This window comes from Hyperolius riggenbachi, chromosome 8 (assembly GCF_040937935.1).
Source record: "Hyperolius riggenbachi isolate aHypRig1 chromosome 8, aHypRig1.pri, whole genome shotgun sequence".
Taxonomy (NCBI): Eukaryota; Metazoa; Chordata; class Amphibia; order Anura; family Hyperoliidae; genus Hyperolius; species Hyperolius riggenbachi.
In genome coordinates, this window is record NC_090653.1 from 71,252,455 (window position 1) to 71,276,381 (window position 23,927).

At 42.7% G+C, this 23,927-nt stretch overlaps 1 protein-coding gene across 1 annotated transcript; it reads right to left on the reverse strand.

The window, feature by feature from the left end:
- Window positions 1-928: 928 nt before the first annotated feature.
- Window positions 929-16,810, reverse strand: LOC137528199 (olfactomedin-4-like). The gene is made up of 5 exons (XM_068249461.1): window positions 16,754-16,810; window positions 13,107-13,271; window positions 10,779-10,991; window positions 4,567-4,729; window positions 929-2,981 (listed from the first exon to the last, which is right to left on the reverse strand). The coding sequence occupies exons 1-5, from the start codon at window positions 16,799-16,801 to the stop codon at window positions 2,134-2,136; spliced, it is 1,437 nt and encodes a 478-aa protein (XP_068105562.1). The 5' UTR covers window positions 16,802-16,810; the 3' UTR covers window positions 929-2,133.
- Between the last annotated feature and the right edge of the window lie 7,117 nt (window positions 16,811-23,927).

A 23,927-nucleotide genomic window follows, 5' to 3' on the forward strand; every position in this document is an offset into this window, starting at 1 on the left:
ACCAGGACTTGGAGCGCAGAAGAGCCCGACCTGGCAGCCGGCCTGGCCAGGTCGGGCGCGCCACCGGAGACCACCGGGAGCCTGCGGAGTGGCGGCGAGGGCACCTCCTGCCTGCCACGGGCTGGAGGAAGCCCCAGGTAAGTGGAAATTGATTTTGATTTTTTACCCACCCTCCCTGAACCTTCCCTTTAAAGCAAATCTGAAGCGAAAATAAACTTGTGAGATAATGCAGGGGTCAGGAACCTTTTTGTCTGAGAGAGCCATAAACACCACATATTTTAAAATGTAATTCCGTGAGAGCCATACAAAATGTTTCTAAGTGGGACAGTAGGGCTCACGTCCCTGTTGCCTTGGTGATGTGTAGACAGTTTATCCGGCGGGCAGCGGAAGTGTCAGACACGTCTTCAACTTCTCTTGGGTTTCAGCAACAATCAGCAATTTCCCTGAGAGCCAGACAGGACAAATACCGACTAACAGCTTGTACAATTAGCTAGCTGACTTGGGGGTTGATTGACTTTGTAGGACGAGATTCCTGCACTTTGATTGGCCCAATAGGCTGCCTGTCACTTGACAGGCAGTCTATTGGGCCAAAGTGCAAGGATCTCGTCTTACAAAGTCACTGGACCTGACAGGGCCTAGAGTGGGACAATTGGAACAGCCGTTCATTTTGGGGTAGTGCTAGTAAGTTAGTAGTGCATGCTGCAGCAGTAGCGTGCCTACTTTGAAAATGTTACTTGCGCTGCCCCACTAAGCTGCGCTGCTTGAGCAGTTTAGCTTAGTGAATCGACCCCTACTGATTTGTCTGTGAGCCAGATCCTGCCATCAAAAGAGCCACATCTGGCTACCGAGCCATAGATTCCCTACCCCTGAGATAATGTATAGTACGGATAATAAATAGAACATTAGCAGCAAACAAAAGAGTCTCATATTTTTATTTTCAGTTATACAGCTTTATTTATAAAATTGCATTATACACAGTCATGTCACAGTTTGCAGCTTTTAATCTTTATTCTTTTAAGCTAAAAAACAAAGCAGAGGCAATGACCTTTTGAACTTCCCTGCAGTAAAACCTGTCTCCCACTGTCTCCCACTGTTTTTTTGGTTGTTTAAAGAGAGTCTGAAGTCTCCCAAAACACGTTTTGACTTTAAATACCTCTTTAACATGAATGCCCCAGCTGAAACGTTGCATCCCCACGGCTGAAAACTCAATTAATCACCCCAAACTCTCTGGTGCTAATTGCAAGGCTCCTTCCGTGTAGAGGCAGAGCTTTATGCAGTAGCTCTGCCTCTACTTGCGTCAATCTGCGCTGATCTCCACCTCTCCCTGCCCCTCTAAGTCTTCTGTCACTGAGAGGGGCGGGTAGAGGCAGGGATCAGTGCAGATTGACGCGAATGGAGGCAGAGCTACAGCCCAAAGCTCTGCCTCCTCCAGGGCAGCAAAATCCACTATATGGAAAGTCGTGGATTTTTGTCCCGGGAGTTTGGGGTGATTAATTGAGTTTTCAGCTGCTGGGATGCGGCGTTTCAGCTGGAGCATTCATGTTAAAGAGGTCTTTAAAGTAAATACATGTTTTTTGGGAGGCTTCAGAGTCTCTTTAAGCTCTTCAGAAAACAGGACTGAATTCGACTAAGTCGTTCTTAGTCGAAAACTAGCTCAGCGAAGCTCTTTTTTTTTTGTTTAGGACCGAGTGGCTTCACTAGATAACAATTCAAGTTTTTAAACTCTTCTTATACTGGAAAACAGAAAAGGACTTCACGTAAATTCTTAATAGGGCTAGTATCATATAGGAATATGTTTCTCATTATGTCACATGTCGCTTCAGATTCACTTGAAGTCCACTGTGATGTTTGGGAATAGCAGATGGGGAGTCTTTATATTGTTTTTGGAGATATTAACAGTTTCCTTTTTATGTATTGTGTATTGATGTGTACGCTGTTGTTATAATACAGTATCATTATACCAAGGTTCTTTTCTCTTATACATTTGCATGAGGGCTTCGCGATTTGCAGTCACTTGTAGCACCAGTATAACTAAAGGATGATACAAGTTATTTGGTTGCGAGGTTGCATTTACACATCAGTAGACAGGTGTCTTGACAGGTGGCTTGAGTTCCACTTTAATACAGATTATATCTAGGATTTCATGTCTGACAGAGGCGTGAATAGGAGATCATGGGTGATCTCATAGCCATCACTGAATACGTACAGCTTGTGATCGTTGGGGTTGTAGGACATACTTTGTATATTTTCTGCCAACTTATCAAACGGAATGCTTAGCTGGCTTTCTTTGCTGGATTTAGTGTCGTACATATAGAAGATCTCTTCTCTCTGTGTGTTGAGAGCTCTGGTAGCGTACAGGACTCCGCACGCCATGAAAGCATTGGTGACTCCCGGTTTGTATTGGTTTGTGTACCAGGTCTGCTCTATCACAAGAGAACCAGGATTAATTTTACTGAGGACCATATTGCCAGCACTTTTCTCAGTTGCATAAATGACCCAAAGTCCATTTTCATCCCCTGCCAAGTCAATGTCTTGCCACGTCGCAGAAGAATAAGAGAAACGATTATTGAAGGCAGCATCGGGAAGCGGCTTGCGTTCCACTGCATAGGTTGTAGTGTTTAGCTTGCAGAGGTCCCTCGTATTATAGCAGTTATAGTACAGTGAACCATTGTAGGCAATCATTCCACTTCCCTGACCATTGATGCTGTAATCATAATATCCTGTATTAGGATTAACAAGCTTTTCAAGGATCTTCTCGGCATTGTTTTTGTACAGCATAAGATTATTGTATGAAGGGTAGAAGCGGATGAAGTTCATCATGCGTGCATCTGTTTTTAAGAGAGCCACCCAGTGAGCATTCTGGTCAGTTCCCGGACAGGAGTCCCTTCCCCATGCGCCCCACTTGTAGCTGAATCCTGCCCAGTTCAGTTGCACAATAAAAGGTTTGGTGACGTTTGCAATCTCGCCACGCTCACAATTACCTGCAAAAAAAGAATACATGGGTTAGCGAATACATTGGTTAAATATACAGGGGGTTGCTCAATATACATCAAGCCCGTGTTTCAAGAAGGGCTTTTTCCTATGGAAAATCATGCTTACGGCTATACTTGATGCGATTTGCTGCGTTTTGCGATCCGTTTCTGATCGCATACAAATTAGAAAATGTAAGGACATCTTCAAGCCCCTTTCACACTAGCACTGAAAACCTACGTTGCGTTGCCCTTTCTTACCGCAAGGTGGCGCAGGTGCAATGAAAGTCAATGGAGCCTTGCACAGTTAATGCAGTGTGATGCAATGCACTGGAAGCATCCGAGCTGGTGCAAAGTCTGCATGGTCTGTGTCTACCGCATGGCTTATGCAGCAATGCAAGTCAATGGGCAGTGCAGCAAGTGTGTATGCCTGGACACGGCAACACACAAGGCATGAAGACAAGCAGATCTGTACTGCGCATGCGCAAGTGATGGCTCATGCATGTGCAACAGGAAGCACTCGAGGATACAAGAGCTTCCGAAACCTTCTAAGGAGTCCCCAAGGTGCGCAATTTCACTGGGGGCAGTGATGGAATGAGGGGATGGAGAGAGAGGACCAGGAAGCCTCTATGGGATCCAGAGCCTTACCGTTCCATACGTGAGTATCTAACTATTTTTTTTTTTGAAGGTCGCGTCACATTTGCTTTAAATGTGTTAAATGAGCACCCTGTACTTCAGAAACGTAAGAATGTCCTGCAAGATCTTTACATTACTTACATTAAAGGGGTCTGTATACGTTTTTAAAAACAAAAAGTGTCACTTACCTGGGGCTTCTACCGGCCCCCTGCAGACATCTTATCCCACACCGGCCCCAACAATCATTTGGTTCCCGTGCCGCGGGTCACTTCCCAATTATTTATCTAAGAAGACGAGTGAAACTGCATCTGCGCAGCCATGGCCACGCACGTCCTCGCTCATGCTCATCTCTCTGGGAGCTTCCTGCGCAGGTGCAGTACAAAAAAACTTCATACTGCGCCAGCGCAGGAAGCTCCCAGAGGCGGAAGAGAGAACACTCGCGGTCATGGCCACGCAGACGCAGTGGCATTTGTCGAGTTAGACGAATAATTAGGATTGGGAAGTGACCCGCAGCACGGGAACCGCAGGACTGTTGAGGCCGGCGTGGGACAAAATGTATGCAGGGGACCAGTAGAAGCTCCAGGTAAGTGACACATTTCATTTTTAAAAACTTATATAGAACCCCTTAAAAAGCCAGATGTGGGCGGGCAATAAAGTACCTTATAGAAACCTTTTACTATAGTAAGGTAAAAAGACCCCAAAACATTTTTCAAATTTTAAAAAATTATACTCCTCTTCACACTGCCTGTTGTAAAACACTTTCATGTGCCACGTGTCATCCTTCCTCCTCTCTCCATGTTAATAGACACGTTGCTAACCTTTAGGCTCCTGTAACACACGGTGCATTGGCCTGTTTTTACCGCAGGTCAATGCTACGACAGTGAAAGTCTATGGGCCCTTTCACACCGTTGCAATGATGGCAGTCACTCCTAAATTGTCTGTACAAATGTCTGCAACCTACCATTGTCATCAAGGGTGGGGGAAGGTGGCACCCCTGGATTAATCGGGGTCTTCTCACATTCCTGCAGGCGTTTTTTCAAAGCTGCAACTTCTCTTCTGATAAGCAGGACGTTGTTCTTATCATAGACCTCCAGCTGGTTCACTATTATGGAAATGTTGTGGATCTAAAGGAAGAAATGTGAGTTGAAATTAGGGTCTTCAAATGATCGGTTCCCGAAGAACCCCAGGGTATTCAGTTCAGTTATGGAACACTAGAATGTCCAGGATATTTTGTAGAAGTCTTAAAAGTTCCCAGAAGCCCCAGACTGAAGAAGCTACAGAACACCAAGTACAATTTTGCCTTCTTAAAGTGAAACTAAACTGATGAGATAAACAGTTGTATCTATCCTTCTACTTCTAACAAATGGTTCTATATCTTTAGCTATCCCACAGTTGTATGTTATGTTTTAAAACTTAAAAATGTAGATTTATTGTTTTATCTCAGCTCAATGACACAGTCTGCCCCGTGTCTCAGAGAGCTCAAAAATATGAACTTTTGACTTTTTTTCTTATCTATGTTCTTCTCTCAGAAGCCCAGCTCTCTGTCAGAAAAGTATTTTAGGGCTCGTTTCCACTTGGGCGGAAACCGCTCCGGTTCCGCAGAGTTTCCCCGCAGGCAAATCGTGCGGGGAAACTCTGCCATAGGGAACTATGGTGCCGCCGGCCGAATCGCTTGCGGTAGCGTTTCGGCCAGAACTCCCCGCAGAATTTGCTCAGGACGCTGTGAATCCCAGAGCTGTGCATGGCACGACTGATGGGATTCGCCTGCGATCCCGCACACCCGGAAGTGCCGCCACGCGTCTCTTTGACGTGTGCGAAACAGGTGGAGACGGGCCCTTACGGTTGTAATTCCTTATCATTGTAGGACACTATTGTCTGAGTTACATAGCTGAATATTAACTCTTTCAGGCAGAGAAAGAAGAAAAGCAGCCCAGAAAATGTATTTGTGTGCTTGCCACTGTACATACAGATGCCTATCTCATCATGTCACTTAAAGGGAACCAGAGACGAAGCATAGCTAAAAAACGGAAAAATATTTTATACATACCTGGGGCTTCCTCCAGCCCTATAAGCCTGGATCGCTCCCACTCCGCCATCCTCCGCTGCCTCTATTGCCGGTACCGTGTCCTGTCACTTCCGACGGATGCGACCAGTTGTACGCATGCGCAGGGGCTCCCTCTGGCTTTGTACGCATGCGCCTGTGCAGTACGGAGGGAGCGCACTGCGCTTGCGTCGACTGGTGGAAATTACGGGACCCGGTGCCGGCGGACAGAGGCAGTGGAGGACGGCGGCGTGGGAGCGATCCAGGCTTATGGAGCTGGAGGAAGCCCCAGGTATGTATAAATCTATTTCTTCTACATCTCTGGTTCTCTTTAAGCTCCCCTTTAAGAAAAGATAGTTAAAATGTTATTTTATTGTCTATCCAAAACTTGGTGCTAGCTAATTTTTATATGTAGTGTAGTGTATATGTAGTGTATTGTAATATATATAGTATAATAATATTAGTAATAATATTAACATTATCATTTGTATATCGCTTTTCTCATTTCGGAGAGAGTGCTTGAGAGCTGAAGCCACTAAGGGTGCGCTCTGGAGCGATAGGGAGTCTTGGCCAAGGACCCCTTACTAAATAGGTAGCCAAGCAGATTTATCTTTACTACACATACTGTTGACAGTATAAACATTCTTCCACAACTGTGACTTCCTCTGAAGAAGGCTAGGCAGAAGATGGCCACACACCATACAATTTTCATGCAATCTGGCTGTACAATCAATCACCAAGTGCTGTGCTTGCCCGGAGGTTCACCTCAACGTGGTGCAAGTGTCCAGTATATTATACTCTGCATGCAAACTATAGTGGAAGCTTAAGTTCCTCCATAGTATAATAAATGTAGCATTTGTTTTGGACGCAGGGCATGCATTTTCAGCCTAATAGATGTGGTGCATGCCTGAGCGATTAACCAGTCAATTGCAGCATGTTTTTAGGGATGTGCAACCCCCCTCCTTTTTTTATAATCACCAAGTGCTGTTATACTACATGGATGTTGGTAAGATTGTATAAAAATTGTACAGTCAGATTGCATGAAAATTGTATGGTGTGTGGCCACCTTAAGGCTATGTTCGCAGTGGCAGTTGCCATAAGGTAGCCATACAGCTAGCGATTTGGCTGTACGATCAACCATTCAATTCGATCATTTTATAGAATAGAGAGAGAATCGAGTGTGTTCCATAATTCCCAATTGATGAAAAGTGGCTGATTTCATGTCGAATCAACCAGCTTAGTCAATCGAACAGGATGCAAGATATCGGTCAATTGCACAGGAATCAGCTACTGTTCACATGACTAGCAAAACCCTCCTGAAGAAGGCCACTGCTAAGTGGCTGAAACGCGTTGAGGTTTCTCATCTACAACTCTGAAAGATTGGTGGAGATTGTGGATCATAAGGTGCACCGCAGAAGTGCGCAGTGGCCACCTAGCAACCAAGTTCCAACGATCCCTGAGTGGTGACGTCACCCATTACTACCAACCTGAGCGAGAGTTAGCTGGACCGAAGTGCGGCAGGCAGATCACTATGTTTGTCACACGGAAGTGACGTATGCCGCACTCAGAGACCAGCGTGGAGCGCAGTAAGCGCATATTCTGAGAGAGGATGGTCCTGGATCCGCGGCTGTGAGTAGGATCATTGGGAGCGGTATGAAACATCTGTGGACATATGCTTATTGAACTGTAAGTGCGGAATCTCTGTGATATACTGGACATATTCCAAACTGTTTATTTTACACTGATTGAAGAAGCGGGACAGTATTAGGGGAGATCATTGAAACGGATCTTCTATGAGGGAGGCATAGGCTCTGTGTATACATCACTGGAGGTTACTATAGGGAGAAATTACCCCTCAAATTGAAAGATATCCTATCCCCCCCTTCTTAATATATATTTTTTAATATTATTTACATTTTTATACTTTTTACATTTTTACACAACCTTTTTTGCTTAGAAGGGCCCTTCTATGGTGTGTATGCAAGAGTGGTGTAGAGTGTATGAGTGAATCTAGGGGGATCTCTATTTACATTATCGTTTTATTGGATCATCTATTGGGAACTCAAGTAAAGAGAACATTATTCATTTATTTTAAGCGCGTGTTAGACTCATTGTATACATTTGTTTGATTCATTAATTGAGGGTTGAAGGTATCCCTCTGTTCTACACACTGCTGGTTTGGTAGGAAATCCCCTCCAGCGCATGGTAATTCTTTTCCTTTACTGTTCACATGTCATTCGATCGACTCTGAATCGATTTTTGCATTCAGACAGAGCATGGAGACACAACATTGGTTAGATCGATCAGTGAAGGTGAATCACATAGGATATCTTTTGTAGTGTGTGGGTTACTAGTAGGTCGACTTTCAATCAACCATACTGAAGTCGATTCCTTAATAATAGTCGATCGCTTTGTCGATTGAATCAGAAAAGCTAGGTATATGGCTACCTTTACTTTTACTGTAAAACAGGAATGCCACACGACAACAGAACTGAAGTGTCATCAGTGCATTGAGTCACATACAGTAAGGCATACAGTCAAGGAAAAATTTGCTTCACTCTACTGTTAGCACATTCAGTGGTATTGCACTGCATGCTGTTTTATTAAATCAAACATCTAATGTATTTAACTAGTTAACCACTAAGGATTTTTTTCCCCTAACAAGACCAGAGCAATTTTTACCTTTCAGGCAGCACTCCTCCCTTTCATTCACCAATAACTTTATCACTACTTATCAGAACAAAATGATCTATATCCTTTTTTTTTCGCTACCAATTAGGCTTTCTTTGGGTGGTACATTTTGCTAAGAATTATTTTATTCGGAATGCATTTTAACCGAAATAATATAGCTTAGTATCACTATTTAAATAATGTCCCTATCACAATGTATGGCAACAATATTTTATTTGGAAATAAAGGTATATTTTTTCAGTTTTGTGTCCGTCACTAATTGCAAGTCCTTATTTGCAAAAATAACAGTTATATACCTTCTTGACTCTCATATAGTTACATAGTTAGTTTGGTTGAAAAAAGACATTCATCCATCAAGTCCAACCAGATTTAAAAAAAGTTTAGTCCCTACGGTAACTATTTATGTATTTTTTTAATGTTTTAAATTGGCATTTTAAAGTGTGTAATTTTGGTAACGATGGAAGGGAGGGGAGGTAAGGGGTTAATTAATGGCGTATTCTGAACTCAGAATTTCCTCATTGCTCTAACATATTAGCAACAGCATGATGACCTTTAAAAAAATTCTTTCATTACAATTTATGGAAATTCTAAAAAAAGGTCTTCATTTGGTTTCACTCTACAGGGAGCACTGGAAGGGTTAAGCCTCAGTATTTACTGTATGGAGAGAGTTGTTGATAAGAACTAATTAGACACTTTGATCTGGCTAAACAAACACAAAAAAAAGAGAAGTGGATTTCTTCACCAACTATGTGTGGAATAAAGACTTTTCATTGTGTGCTGTGCAAGAGTTCAGGCCTATACACACTGCTGCGCTTTTAAAATCGAATGCGTTTTTTTAATCACAAGGTCGTTTGAAAAATCAGGAAAATCATAAAGACCTGTACACACTGGTGCAATGCGATTTTTTTTGTTTTCATGCAGGCTGTACGATTTGAAAATCGCATGTGATTTTAAAAACGTGTGTAGAGGCACTTAAGGTCCACTTTAACCTGAATCACTTAGTTAGTCAACTGAGCATCGTAAAACCTGGTTCAGCATTACACTAAATGGGTAGCCTGGATCTGAGGATACAATCATCTGTGTAAAGGTATCCACCATGCAACTTTTTAACTAGTTACTTCATAGCGTGCAGTATATCTACGACCTGCAGGACTTGATCTGAAGTCGCAGGGACATAGATATTTGTCTAGCGCCCCTGTGAACGATCCCGTGCGTGTTCTCCTTGCTGCCCGTAAGTGCACAGATCAGTGAATGGGAAACACAGTTCCCATTCACTGATCTAAGCGCCTGTGATCAACGATTACTGGTATTAATGAGATGCTAGTGGTCATTGACAAAAGTGAAAGTAAAGCATACACTTGTTACTTCCTGTAACGTATGTATGCAGTAAAAAATACACAATCTGAATAGAATGAGGGGAGGGGACATCTAGTGGCCAAATAGTAAAATTACACCTACATACTTCATACTTCCTATTACACCTACATACTTCCCATTAACCACTTCACCACTGAGGGGTTTTTCCACTTCTGTACCAGTGCAATTTTCACCTTTCAGCACGCCTTCCATTCATTTGCCAATAACTTTATTACTACTTATCACATCGAAACGATCTATATCTTGTTTTTTTTGCCATCATTTAGGCATTCTTTGGGTGGTAGATATTGCTGAGAATTATTTTCTTTTAAATTAATTTTAAAGGGAAAAATAAGAAAAAAATGGAAAAAATAAATTATTGCTCCGTTTTCAGCCATTATAGTTTTAAAATAATACAGGCTACCATAATTAAAACCCACACATTTTATTTGTCCATGTGTCCCAGTTATTAAAACGTTTAAAATGTTTCTGTAGTACAATGTATGGTGCCAATATTTTATTTGGAAAAAATTTGCATTTTTTCAGTTTTGCATCCATCACTAATTACAAGGCCATAATTTCAAAAATAACATTAATATACCCTCCTATTATACATATTAAAAAAATTCAGTCCCTAAGATAACTATATATATGTATTTTTTTCTATTGTCTTTTTTTATGCATATACTTTATTTGGGTAACTATGGGGGAGTGTGAGAGGTAAGGGGTTAAATTCAATGGTATATGAGTTTATTTTTATGTAAAAAAAATGTATGTAGATTTAATTTTACTATTTGGCCACAAGATAGTTACATAGTTATTTTGGTTGAAAAAAGACATACGTTCATCGAGTTTAACCAGTAAGATGTCCTCGTGCATTATGTGTGGACGTGTTACTTCGTTAGTTACAATGACCGCAGGTATCTCATTGATGCCAGCAATCATTGACACAGGGAGATCAGTGAATGGGAAAAGCATTTTTTTAGCCTCGGTTAAGGTTCACTTTAAAAAATATGAATATTATAAGTGACATGGGGGAGAGAAAATCCTATTTCAAAAGTAAAAAAAGACGATTGTTCTCTCACCTCCTGATGGAGAGTCTCAATTATCACATTAGAGCCATTCATTGACTTCTTCAGCTGTATTATAAGGGTCTCCATCTCTCTGGCCTCCATCTTAAGCAGCTCAAAATCCAACTCAGTGTAGGAGACACCTCCCATCTCCATTACCGTTATACGTTTGGTCAGGTTCTTCAGCTGCTCCATATACTTGGTGAATGTGCTCTCATAGGTTTGAATCTGAACAGAAACATCATAAACATGAGAATATAGAAATATATTTCTATCCTTATAGCAAAATGAGATAACTTTGTCTATGTAGCAAGAACTTTTCTGTTACCACACATTTGCCTTTTGACTGACACTGTGACTTGTAGTCCTGTAATGACAGCCCACTCTTTGCAGACTCAGAAAGCAAATGAGTCCAAACACGCCCCTCCACTGACTCCTAGAGGAAAAGGTTTGAGTAGCAGGCTAGCCATGCTCCTCTCCCAGATCCTGATAGAAAGGGTTGGCATGAAGGAATAGGGACAGGTTGTGCATGTAAACGGGCCAGGTGTATATCTGCGGACGAGAAATAGATTATTATAAATGCTGCATTTATGATGGACTGAAGGGGGTGGAGCAATATGGTTCAAAGTGATGACTGACAGAAGGGCATTGCAGTACTTCAGGCAGGAGATGATGAGGGCATGAATGAGGAGTTTGGCAGTGTCCAGGGTCAGGAAGGGGTGGATCTTGGAGATGTTGTGGAGGAGAAAATTTCAGGACTTGAAAACATATTAGATTTTGGGGTTGAAAGAGAGAGCTGAGTTCAGGATGGCAAATGGTTGTGTTGTTGACTTTTGTGGGGTAAGCAGTACCAATCCACATTACCATCACTGCATCACACTCTTGATACCAGTGATGGCCGGCAACAAGAGACATTTCTAAAACGCATTATAACAAGAAGTCCCGGTACAGCATGAGCTGCAGGACAGTGGTATTGCCCTGCACAACAACACCCCTCCCAGTTATCTACGTGACGTAGATATTATGTTCAAATTCAGAAAAGGGGGTGGAGCCACAGCCATTGATTTGAGTGATAAACTGCGTCATTCTCACATTATTGATGCCAAGGACCCCAAAGCTCACACACTTAAAACACTTACGAAAAGTGGTGGAGCAAACAACAACCAAATGGGGAAATGTAAACCATTTTTAGTTCTCTTGCACACTACATGCAATTTTAATTCCGATTTGCCATTTTGACGCGATTTTACAGAGAGCATCCAGGGAAAATCGGTATCGCAAATCGGATTTTGCTGTGTGCAGGGGGCCTTAACCTGTTAATTCACAGGGTTCTAAAACTTAGCACAATTGCTCACTGGGTGACAGATTAATATTCAGGAACATGGGTGGAGCCTACAACAGCCAATCAAAATGCACCTATTGATTTTCAAGGGGGAATATTTAAATTGTCGCCATTCTTACACTGTTAATGGCAGAGATTTCAAACCTGCTACAATCGGTCATTGGGTGACTGCAGTTCAAATTCAGTCAAAGGGGCAGAGCCACAAACAGCCAATCAAATTGTTTTCTGGATTTCAATGGGAAAACTGCTTTCATTCCCACTTTTTTTTTTTTGTGTGCAATTTGGGAACATATACATAACAACGGGCAGGCGTGACGTAAGTGCGCCTGTCCTGATAGAGGGGTTAATGCTGGGTGCTCCCTCTGCATCTTGGCCGTTCATGTGGGGATAGGAGGGGCGGGGCGGGGCTCCCTGACGTAGCTAGCCATAGTGCTCTAGGTAGCGTGGCGCAAACGGCGCACGCTCCCCTCTGACCAGGTGTGACGTGTGACGCTTCAGGCCCGCCTCTTCCGGTGTATGGAACGCAGCCAGCGTCCCGGAAGTTTTGGATGCGCGGTGTATGCGGGTGCGCTCCATCTTGGCATCCTCCTCCTTCTGGCCACCTGCACGAGATTGTGTGAGTATATAGGGGGTGATCTAAGGGGGGCTCATTGTCCTGAGGAAGCACTCCTGTGGAGAGTGCGAAACAGCTGTAGACGTTTCTTGTTCATGCTTGTCCCCTCTCTCTCCTTGGCTGACTGCTGCTTCGATCGCATGTACTGCATTTTAATGGAATCATATTAAAGGTCTGTTTTACTGGATGTGCCCAGCCGCTTCTATCTGTTTAAACATTTCACCTGCTGGAACTTTATTTGGGCTTTGAGCACTCCGGAGTGACCCTGGCTGGTAGTCCTGTGCACCTTTTCTTCTACCCATTGCTGAACATATACATAAATAAAACTTTGCTTCAAATTAACTGTTTAGTTTTACTGTGCATAGCATAGCCAAGCATAGTCTTATACCTTGGTGATTTCTTTCTCTACAGCAATGGCCAGGTTCTGGGTTGATATCTGCAGGGTCTCCAGTTGGTTTACAGGGAAGGAGGATTCTGGGAGATTGCATGTGCATTGGCAGACTCCATTTTCATTCAGAGATCCAGATCCAAATTCAGAGGTCCTGTTCTGAGCCTTAACACATACATAATACAAATTACATTGTAAAATAACATAGTAATTAGGTTGCAAGGAAACACATCCATCAAATTATGCTTTGCATGTGTGTAGCAAAGAGAGAATGGGATCAATTCATCAAAACGCTCTAGCAGCGTGAATTAAAAAACATGCTTGCGCCAGCGCTGGGACAAGGTCCTCCAGCACCCAAAGTGCGCCCCTCCATCCCTCCCACCCCAGCCGTCAAACACTGATTGCTATTATTTTAAGAGGCGTCCCAGGGCCCCCAACACCTTAATCTCTAGTTATCCGACTTGCAGTCACTGCCATGTATCCACTTTTCTTATTTCTCTGTTCTTCAAACACAATAGGGAATGAAAGCTGAGCGAGTTGTGTGCCCCCTCCTACACTACGCCCTGAGGCTGGAGCCTTTTTCGCCTCTGCCTCGGCCCCGGCCCGAGCTATGCATGCTACGCCCTGTTGTGCTGCGAAGTTACGTGAGCTGTTATGCCCATTCATGCTGCGTAGTGTGCGCTCCTAAGTTACGTGAGTTGTTTACTAAGTTATGTGCGGTCCTGCTGTGAAGTAGTAGTAAGATACTTCATTAGTGCAGCCACTACTACATTAAGTGAAGTATTGCAGTCTCACTATTCACAGCGCGCAGCAGTTAAAGGATCGCGCATAACTTAGTAAACAACTTATGTAACTTAGGAATGCACGCTACGCAGTACGACCAGACATAGCGTGTGTATGTTGTTTTTTTTTAACTTGCGCTGCCAGAGCAGCGCACTTTGATGACATGACCATAATAATTTGACTTAACCGTATTTTTTACTCAGTAGAATTAAAAAATTAATGGGAACTTAAAGCGAAGCTTCCATACAGTATGTATTCCTTTCAAACAATACCAGTTGCCTGGCAGTTCTGTTGATCTTTTGGCATCAGCAGTGTCTGAATCGCACACCCTGTTCAGGGTCTATGGCCAAAAGTATTAAAGCGAAAGGATCAGCAGGCCAGCCAGGTAATATGCATTGTTTAAAAGGAAATAAATATGACAGCCTCCGTGTCCCTCTCGCTTTATCAGAACTTTGCACAAAAAACGTTTTGTAAGCCAATGCTTAACTAGCTGACAGTTAATTAGGACCAGCCCTCGATAAAATGTTAACATGGGGCCCAACTATTCCCCTCCCCCAGTATAGCTGTATTAAGTGGTCCTTGGCTCTGAGTAAAAGAAAAAAGTTGCTGGGAGCGGTAATCCCGAGGAGGTGAGTATGTGCAGGAGCTGCTGAAGATCTCTCTGTGGTATGTCTTTTTATTGCTTTAAGGGTCTAAAAGCACATGAAAAAATTGTACCGCTTTTAGACCCTAAAATCAAAAAGACCTCTTGCCAGAGAGGTTAAGAAAAGCTGAATCAGAACTTTGCACAGATGTGTTTTGGAAACTAATGCTTATTAGCTGACAGTTCATCAGGCCCTCTCCTCCATAAAATATTGCCCTGGGTTGGACTTTGTTCACATCTAAAATTGAAATTGCAAATGCAAGTTTTTTGTCAGGGAATTTTGGCCCTTGCCTGTGCGCTGCATTTTTTTTAAGCGCTTTTCTAAAGCGCTTTTGCAGAGCGATTTTTTATTTCACTCCCTGACGCAAGTCAGGAAGTGAACTCTTTGACCCGGAAAAGAATAAATACAATGTATTTATTCTTAAAATCGCGAACGCAATCGCCGCACAAAACGATTTTGTGAGCATTTAGTGCTCTTCCTATACCTTTCATTAGAGCAAAATTGCCCCAAAAATGCTACAGGCACCGCTTTGCAGAGCACAAAGCAGACGAAATGCACTGATATGAACCTTCTCATAGAGAATGATTGCACAAGCTATTTGTGGGCGATTTTGAAAATCGCCTGCGCTTGAAAAAAGGCCAAAAACGCCCTTAGTGTGAACAAGCCTTAAAAGTTGACATGGGGCTCCCCCAACTATCCTAGTCCCCCAAAATAGTAGTATTAGGTGGTCCTTGCCTTTCCCAAGATAGTAGTATTAGGTGGTCCTTGCCTTTCCCAAGATAGTAGTATTAGGTGGTCCTTGCCTTTCCCAAGATAGTAGTATTAGGTGGTCCTTGCCTTTCCCAAGATAGTAGTATTAGGTGGTCCTTGCCTTTCCCAAGATAGTAGTATTAGGTGGTCCTAGCCTTTCCCAAGTATTAGGTGGCCTTGGTCCCCTCCACCAACCCCTCAGATAGCAACATCAATGTGGCCATACACGTTTAGATTGCCACGCAATGTGGCAAACAGATCAATCCCTCTCTGATCCGCATCTAATCAGAGAGGGATTGATTACACACGGCACACAGATTTTCAATGGATTTCACCATGAAATCTACTGAATTTTACTTTACTACTTTTAGATTGTGTATCTTTTAAAGGACATCCGAGGTGAAAATAAGCTGATGAGATAAACAATTATATCTATCCTCCTTTTCCTAAAATTACTGTTTAAGATATCTCGCAGTTTTATTTTATGTTTAAATCTAGTTTTTACGTTTTTAGTGTTTCACTGTCTCTGCTCAATGGTACATGCATTGATGTATCCCAGAGCTAAAATCTATGCACTTTTTACCCATTTTATCTATTTCCTGCTCTCAGAATTTATTTACTGATAGGAAAGTGTTTTATGGCTGAAATTCCACATCAGTGAAGGTTACACTATAGTCTGACCCAGTCCTGATTCAGACATAAACTTTCACTTGCATCCCTGATATTTAACTCTTTCAGGCAGAGAAAGAAAAAAATGAACACAGCCTAGTTATTTGTGTGCTAGGCACTGTACATACACATGTCTATCTCATCATGTCACATGTCACATCAGTTGTCCTTTAATAGCAAATACTGCTAACAATAATAAGAAGAGTGAAGATTAACGGTATCAGCCCCAAATACTGAAAACTTTATGTAATAGGTTTGGCAGAAAAGAGAAGAAAATCAGGACTACAGCTTGAAGCATTTGGGATCACTGCAACATCAACCAGTTCTGAAATGCATGAAATCATCAGATAAAGAGATCTGGCCATAGATGGACTGCTTAAAGGGCACCTATAGCCAGAGGGGTTTGAAGGCTGCCATATTTATTATTGCCTTTTAAACTATTTCAGTTGCCTGGCAGTCCTGCTGATCTTTCTGGCATCAGTAGTGTTTGAATCACATACCTGAAACAAGCATGCAGCAAATCTAGTCAGATGTCAGTCAGAAACACCTGATCTGCATGCTTGTTTAGGGTCTATGACGAAAAGTATTAGAGGCACAGGATAAGCATGATAGCCAGGTGTTGTTTAAAATCAAAATCAATATGTCAGCCTCCATATCAAGTGTCCTTTAAAAGTGATCCGTCTGATCACTTGACCTGCCCATATAAGGACTATCTGAAAAGTAAAAATATTATGTCTTCCAGGAAAGATCTCAATAAATAATATCACTTAGCATTCACCTTTGCTGTCCAATAATACTTACCAAAGCTGCAGTCTGCCATGTGCAGAGCAGAATGAAGATGGTGAGCATGGTTCTTCTGTTGCTGTCTGTACAGAAAGGTTTGTACTGGTCACTATATATACTTACAAGAGTGATCTGCCCTCCTACATTCCATTGGTGCTCATAAAAAAAGGGGGATGTATAAACCCATGAAAAGCATGTAGGTGTGTTTTTGTCATAGGCAACTATACACTCATCTGGAGCATCCCCTGCTGTAGGGGGCACCAAAGAACCATGTCAGGCACATTGTCTTAATGCAGAAATACGTAATATCTTTGTTAGACTTTTGTGTTATTACGTCAGTGTTTGTGAAATGTTCAGCAACATGGGTATACCTATTGTTGAGCAATTCTTCAACTCTCCTTAACCTATTGCACAATGCGCCAAGGCTATTGCATTGAATCCAAAAAAAAAAAAGTCTTCTAAAGGACATACAGTAAAACCTTGGATTGAGAGTAACTGGGTTTAAGAGCGCTTTACAATACAAGCAAAACATTTCTGTGAAATCTTGACTTGACATACAAGCAAAAAGAAAAGTATACATGTGTCACGTCATCACAGCTAAGCCAATAGTTCTTCTCCCTTTGGAGCTGCAGGATTGTACTTAATTGTCCTTAATCTGAGCGTAGAGACAGCAAAGTCACATTTCCATAAAATCCTTAAAAGTAACTGTCACTGGATAAGTACCTTGTTAAAGCCACCCAAAAAAATGTTGGGGTGAGCCAACAGATGGCAATGATGCTGTTATAGTGAAAGTCTTGTCTTACAATTTTGTTTTATACTATTTTACTATGTTTTTGGATTTTGGAATGAATCAACTGGGATTCCATTCGTACTTATAGGGAAATTTGCTTTCATTATAAGAGTGCTTTGAATTACTAGCATGTTTCTGGAATAAGTTATGCTCGCAAACCAAGGTTCCACTGTACTGTTTAATGTATTGAAATACATACTCGAACAAACACTTGCCAGCCTTTAAATGGCACACAGCACCGCTGTACACTGCTGCAAAAACTTTGATGAATTCATAAAACGCTGTTTTACAAGGCAACATATTTCAGCAACAATAGTGTTGGGTGCTGTGGTGTCTCTATGTGGGCATACTGGGTGCTGTGGTGCCATGCTGGGCTCAGTGATGCCTTTACAGGGCTTGCTGGGAGTTGTGGTGCGTCAATGGGAGGCTCGTGGGAGCATGGGAGGGGGTCCAATAGAAGATCAGGGAATGCGATGAGAGAACTGCCAGACAACCTGGCAGAAGGCCAGCCTGCCCAGCAGAAAACCAGACTAGCCAGCACAGAAGCCAGGTAACTCTGCCTAGTTATGTGAGTTGCTACATTTTGGTGACACTACTTAGTTATTTGATTTGCTGCATTTTTTTTAATTAATGGAGAAGAGGCTTCATCCAACATTTTGCTGGGCAAGCCTACTTAGACTGCTGTTAAAGAGGAACTCCAGTGAAAATAATGTAATAAAACAGTGGTTCATTTTTACAATAATTATGGCTAGTATCACCACCAGCCAATCATAACAGGTCTTCATAGAGTGAACCTGTTAGAGAAATACAGCAACTACTAGAAATCCTAACTCACAGACTGTTGGGGTCATCATACTTTCACACCTCAAACGAACACTGGTCTAAATGAACGTTGACCAATGATCGAAGGCTAACCTTCGACAGACCTGTATACACAAATGAACAATCCAAGAAAGAACGAATTGACAGATAATGCAGAAGTGATGTCTGAAGTGCAATTACCTGAAATGATCGATATCTGTACAAACCTGAGCGATTGTGAACGGTCAACTGTGGTGTGTGCGCTGCGTATAACAAGATCGTTATACGTTGTTTAAAACCATTCCTGCATCTCCTTCACTGGCTACCTATAAAATGGAGGATTCTATTCAAGATCGGCCTACTGACATTTAAATCACTACATATTCTGGGACCTGGATACATGAAATAAATGTTGCAGCTGCGTAGCAATCCCTGCAATCTTAGATCCACAGGTTCTAATAATCTAGTCATTCCCAGAGTCCACCTAAAATCTTTTGGTCACAGAGCCTTTTGTCATGCCGCTCCTACTTTATGGAACTTCTTACCTCAGCAGATCAGGACAGCTCCATCTCTGGACGTGTTTAAATCCAGACTGAAAACCCACCTGTTCAGTTTGGAATCTGCAGAAATATAATTTTATCCTACTACCAATTACTTAATCTGACAGAGCCTAAGCGCTTTGAGTCCTATGGGAGAAAAGTGCTATAGAAATTTTATTGTACATCAAAGCTACGTACACAAATTAGATAAATATTGGTCTGAACCCTAATAAAATGACTGGTTAACAAGCTTTTGAACAATTTTCGATCAATGATCAAGAAAACCAACAGGATGGATCACGACTGACTCCCGATATTGGTTGTTTGTTGCCATCGGTTTCAGTCGGTTGTGCGCAGTTGCTTACCAATGATTGGTCAGAAGCTTGTTAATCGGTCGTTTTAATAGTGTTCAGACCGATATTTATCTAATGTGTGTATGTACATAGCAAGAAAATGGACAGCGCTACTTAAAAACAGGCAAGTGCCTACCTGCAAAAGAGTGCAAGCCCCACTTGTGGGATATAATACACACCGAGCATACACATGACCTGTCTACCACTGGAGGATGTTGGTTTCCTGTAACAGCTTGCATGCAACCTATTAAGTACTCGTCCCTCCCACTGCGAAGAAGTCAATCCTCCATGGGAGGGGCCTAACACTAACTAAATCCTAACCTATGTATATGCATAGTCTGGGTGCGGCTAATCAAGTAAAATCGAAAATTGAAAATTGCGCAAAAGGTGGATCAGCGCAACACCAGGCCGCCTCCGAATAGCCTCCGTCAGAGATGCGCTGAGCCCCCCCAGGAACTACAAACGCACCTTGAACCCAAACAGAAGCTCTGCATATACACCAAAAGCATGGCTGTTAAGTGGGAGCAGCTGACCAAAAACGAATTAAATTAGTACATAGCAAGGAAATGAACAGCGCTACTTAAAAACAGGCAAGTGCCTACCTGCAAAAGAGTGCAAGCCCCACTTGTGGGATATAATACACACCGAGCATACACATGACCTCAGGGTCGGACTGGGACACTAAGGGCCCACCGAGGAAGTTTCAGCCTGGGGCCCGCCCCCCTCTCCTCCTCCACCCCCCCCTTCCCATTTTGGGCTCACATACACATGATTTTATGGTAGGGAATAGATTGTGAGCACTTCTGAGGACAGTCTCCAATAGGGATATGTCCACATGCGGTGCAGCGCAGCAAAAATAAGTGAGTGTCACCATGCACAGGAACATGGGCGTGGTCATGATGGGTCATGGGCAGACTTTAAAAAAAATTAATAAGTAGCGGTGTTATTCACAGAGATTAGGTCTGACCAGATACATTTTAGATAAAATAATCAAGTAGTTACATGCCTCATAATAATTCATCAAGTAGTCAAATGGCAGCAGATTTTACGACAAAATGCAATCAAATTGGCGGCATATATTCCGACAAAATGCAATCAAATTGGCGGCAGATATCCCGACAAAATGCAATCAAATTGGCGGCAGATATCCCCACAAAATGCAATCAAATTGGCGGCAGATATCCCCACAAAATGCAATCAAATTGGCGGCAGATTACCCAACAAAATACAATCAGATTGGTGGCAGATATCCCCACAAAATGCAATTAGATTGGCGGCAGATTTCCCCACAAAATGCAATCAAATTGGCGGCAGATTTCCCAACAAAATACAATCAGATTGGTGGCAGATATCCCCACAAAATGCAATTAGATTGGTGGCAGATATCCCCACAAAATGCAATCAAATTGGCGGCAGTTTTCCCAACAAAATACAATCAGATTGGTGGCAGATCATGGTAGTGACAGTCATGTGACTCCTCTCTCTGCACAGTCTGGAGGGAGGGATTCTGCACCTTCTCATGGCCAAAACAGCATACCCTCCATTAACACTGCTGCTGCTATATACAATATAAAAGTCATCTTTTCTATAGAATACACCAAGCGAGCGCAGCTTCTACAGAGCAACTCAGAAGCATGAAGTAGAGGGATAGATAAGTGGTCTATCGTCTTTAGGTCTTTTTGAAATTGAGAAATGGAGCTGCCAGGCTGTCTTGCTGGTATTAAAGGACACCTGAAGTGAGTGGGATATGGAGGCTGCCATATAGATTTCCTTTTAAACAATACTAGTCGTCAGAGTTCAATCAGAAACGTCTAATAATCTGCATGCTTATTCAGAGTTTAATGCTAAAAGTATAAAAGGCAGAGGATCACCGGCAATACTGCCTGGCAACTGGTATTGTGGAAATGAAAATGACAGCTTCTCTATCCTACTCACTTCAAGTGTCCTTTAAGACTTCAGTAGTGTCTGTGTCACATCCATGGAACAAGCATGCAGGCAGCATTGGACTAGTCCCGGGTGAGTGGTTCAGAACAATATAGTCAGAGCCTTTTTACCTCCATGTACCTCTTACTTTAGGATAGCTTCTGTGACATCTGAGAAATGTGGGGCTGAAAGAGTTAACCCCTTTACTAAACTTCTGGATATTAATACCTGGCTTGTTGCATGGCCCAGTGCATAAACCAGTGACATGAATGATATACAAAAGTGGTGAAGTGGCTTCACGAGGGTGGGGGTGGCACTTGCCTGTTCATTTCCTTGCTATGTACTAATTTAATTCGTTTTTGGTCAGCTGCTCCCACTTAACAGCCATGCTTTTGGTGTATATGCAGAGCTTCTGTTTGGGTTCAAGGTGCGTTTGTAGTTCCTGGGGGGGCTCAGCGCATCTCTGATGGAGGCGTTTCGGAGGCGGCCTGGTGTTGCGCTGATCCACCTTTTGCGCAATTTTCAATTTTCGATTTTACTTGATTAGCCGCACCCAGGCTATGCATATACATAGGTTAGGATTTAGTTAGTGTTAGGCCCCTCCCATGGAGGAATGACTTCTTCGCAGTGGGAGGGACGAGTACTTAATAGGTTGCATGCAAGCTGTTACAGGAAACCAACATCCTCCTCTAGTGGTAGACAGGTCATGTGTATGCTCGGTGTGTATTATATCCCACAAGTGGGGCTTGCACTCTTTTGCAGGTAGGCACTTGCCTGTTTTTAAGTAGCGCTGTTCATTTCCTTGCTATGTACTAATTTAATTTGTTTTTGGTCAGCTGCTCCCACTTAACAGCCATGCTTTTGGTGTATATGCAGAGCTTCTGTTTGGGTTCAAGGTGCGTTTGTAGTTCCTGGGGGGGTTCAGCGCATCTCTGATGGAAGCCATTCAGAGGCGGCCTGGTGTTGCGCTGATCCACCTTTTGCGCAATGTGTGTATGTAGCTTCATTCTGTCCCTTGCTGGTTTGCGGCCATGGTAATAAAGGCCTCAGTCTCAAGGTATTTATTCTTCAGATTCCCAATTGCAAATTATGGAGCCGCCAGCTGCCTTGTACATTTATACACATGCCAGGGTTCCTTTAAGCACATTATTGATGATAAAAGGAGATCGCCATAAATGGTCAGTAGCGTAACTGAGGGAACCCCAGCACATGCATAAATATACCCAGCAGAGATCCATAGTATCTTCCCACAGTGTTAAATTAAACAGTAGGTATGTAAATTTGCTGTATAAATGATGAAATATGTGCTTTCAGTTATGAGGAAATTACATGAAGAGGAACTTATTATATTAGGTAAACAGAGGAAAAGAACATGTAAATGAAAGTACATGGACATTGGCCTCAATTCACTAAGATCATGCTGGAGATAATAAGGCAAGAGAAAACGTACCTCCACACGTGAGAGAGTTATCTTACCTCTTCCGTCCTTAAGTTACCTCCTCTGTAGTTATTTTACCTCCTCTGTAGTTATTTTACCTCCTCTGTAGTTAATTTACCTCCTCTGTAGTTAATTTACCTCCTCTGTAGTTATTTTCACACGCAGTTAATTAACAGCCTGTCTTTAACTCTGGAGTTATTTTAAGGATTGGAGAGTTAATTTAAAGACAGAAGAGTTAACTTTAGGCTTGCCTGAGGTAAAATGTTTCCTGAATACTACATGCCTTATCACCATGGTAACAACTCTAGAAGAGTTATTAAAGACAGAAGTTAAGTTTAGTGAATTGAGGCCATTGTGTGCCTAGGGGCATTAGCCTGAATTCCGGGCAGACACCTACATTGTATGTACTGTTACATATTGCTGGAATACATCTGCCTTACATCTGACAACCCTCTCGGTTTCTTTGTCCTCACCTTCTGTATGCTCATATAGGGGATAAAGAGATGCCCTGGTCGTGTAAAATATGTTAAAAACAACTAAAATGAAACAAGTGAGGTGGCTTACCTCTGAGACAAAATTCTTAGACAAAGAATTCTTAATAACAAAGCACAGGCAACACGTTTCACGGGTCTGAGCACGCTTCCTCAGGCCAACAAAATTCACCCCTCAACATCCCCCGTTGAAGGGGTACTGTATAAGCATTAGCCACTGCGTTTTTACACGAGCCTAGTGCTACTTTTTATCAAGGAAAGAGACCAGCCGAGGTCCTGGTGGACCACCCTGAGTGGTTCATTGTCTCCACCTGCTGCCATAGGTCGGTTGCCACCAGCAACCCACCTTTGTGAGTAGACCTTTTGCTTAATTCATTCCACAAATTGTGTTACTTTGACATACTGCACCATTGGGCTCCCGTTTTCTCTCTTGTATCTTTTGTTCCAGGGTGCTCACACATCCCATCAACTTTGTGCCCTCTGTATGCTGAATGTGCACCCCTTTTACAGGAAGTTGTTGTGGATTGTGAAACAAGGTTGTCAGTAACCTACCTGGTGGGTCCCACACTGCAGCTCACTCTGCTGTGAGATACACTGCGGCAAGTTCTTCTGGGTCTGTGGACGCATTTAGCGCTGACGTCACTCCTCCTGGCAGCATCGCTCCCATGATCAGAACTGGAGCGGCTGAGCGGTCAGCTGTTGCTAGGCAATCACCTTATGCTCTCAGGCGGTGGAAATCTTAGTGTCAGCTGATTCTTGATCAGCTGACGATTAGGCAGGGGTCCTGATTGGCTGTGGTGTGTGTGGTCGGCTACTGATTGGTGGATGCATGTGATTTAAACCTGTCTGTGCTCTGT

Excerpts from the sequence above, each read along its gene's own strand:
- LOC137528199 (XM_068249461.1), bottom strand. The coding sequence starts at position 16,801 with ATGCTCACCATCTTCATTCTGCTCTGCACATGGCAGACTGCAGCTTTG. Across the intron at positions 13,272-16,753 it reads CATGGCAGACTGCAGCTTTG|GCTCAGAACAGGACCTCTGA; the intron begins GTAAGTATTATT and ends GTATGTGTTAAG. Across the intron at positions 4,730-10,778 it reads TTGAGACTCTCCATCAGGAG|ATCCACAACATTTCCATAAT; the intron begins GTGAGAGAACAA and ends TTCTTCCTTTAG.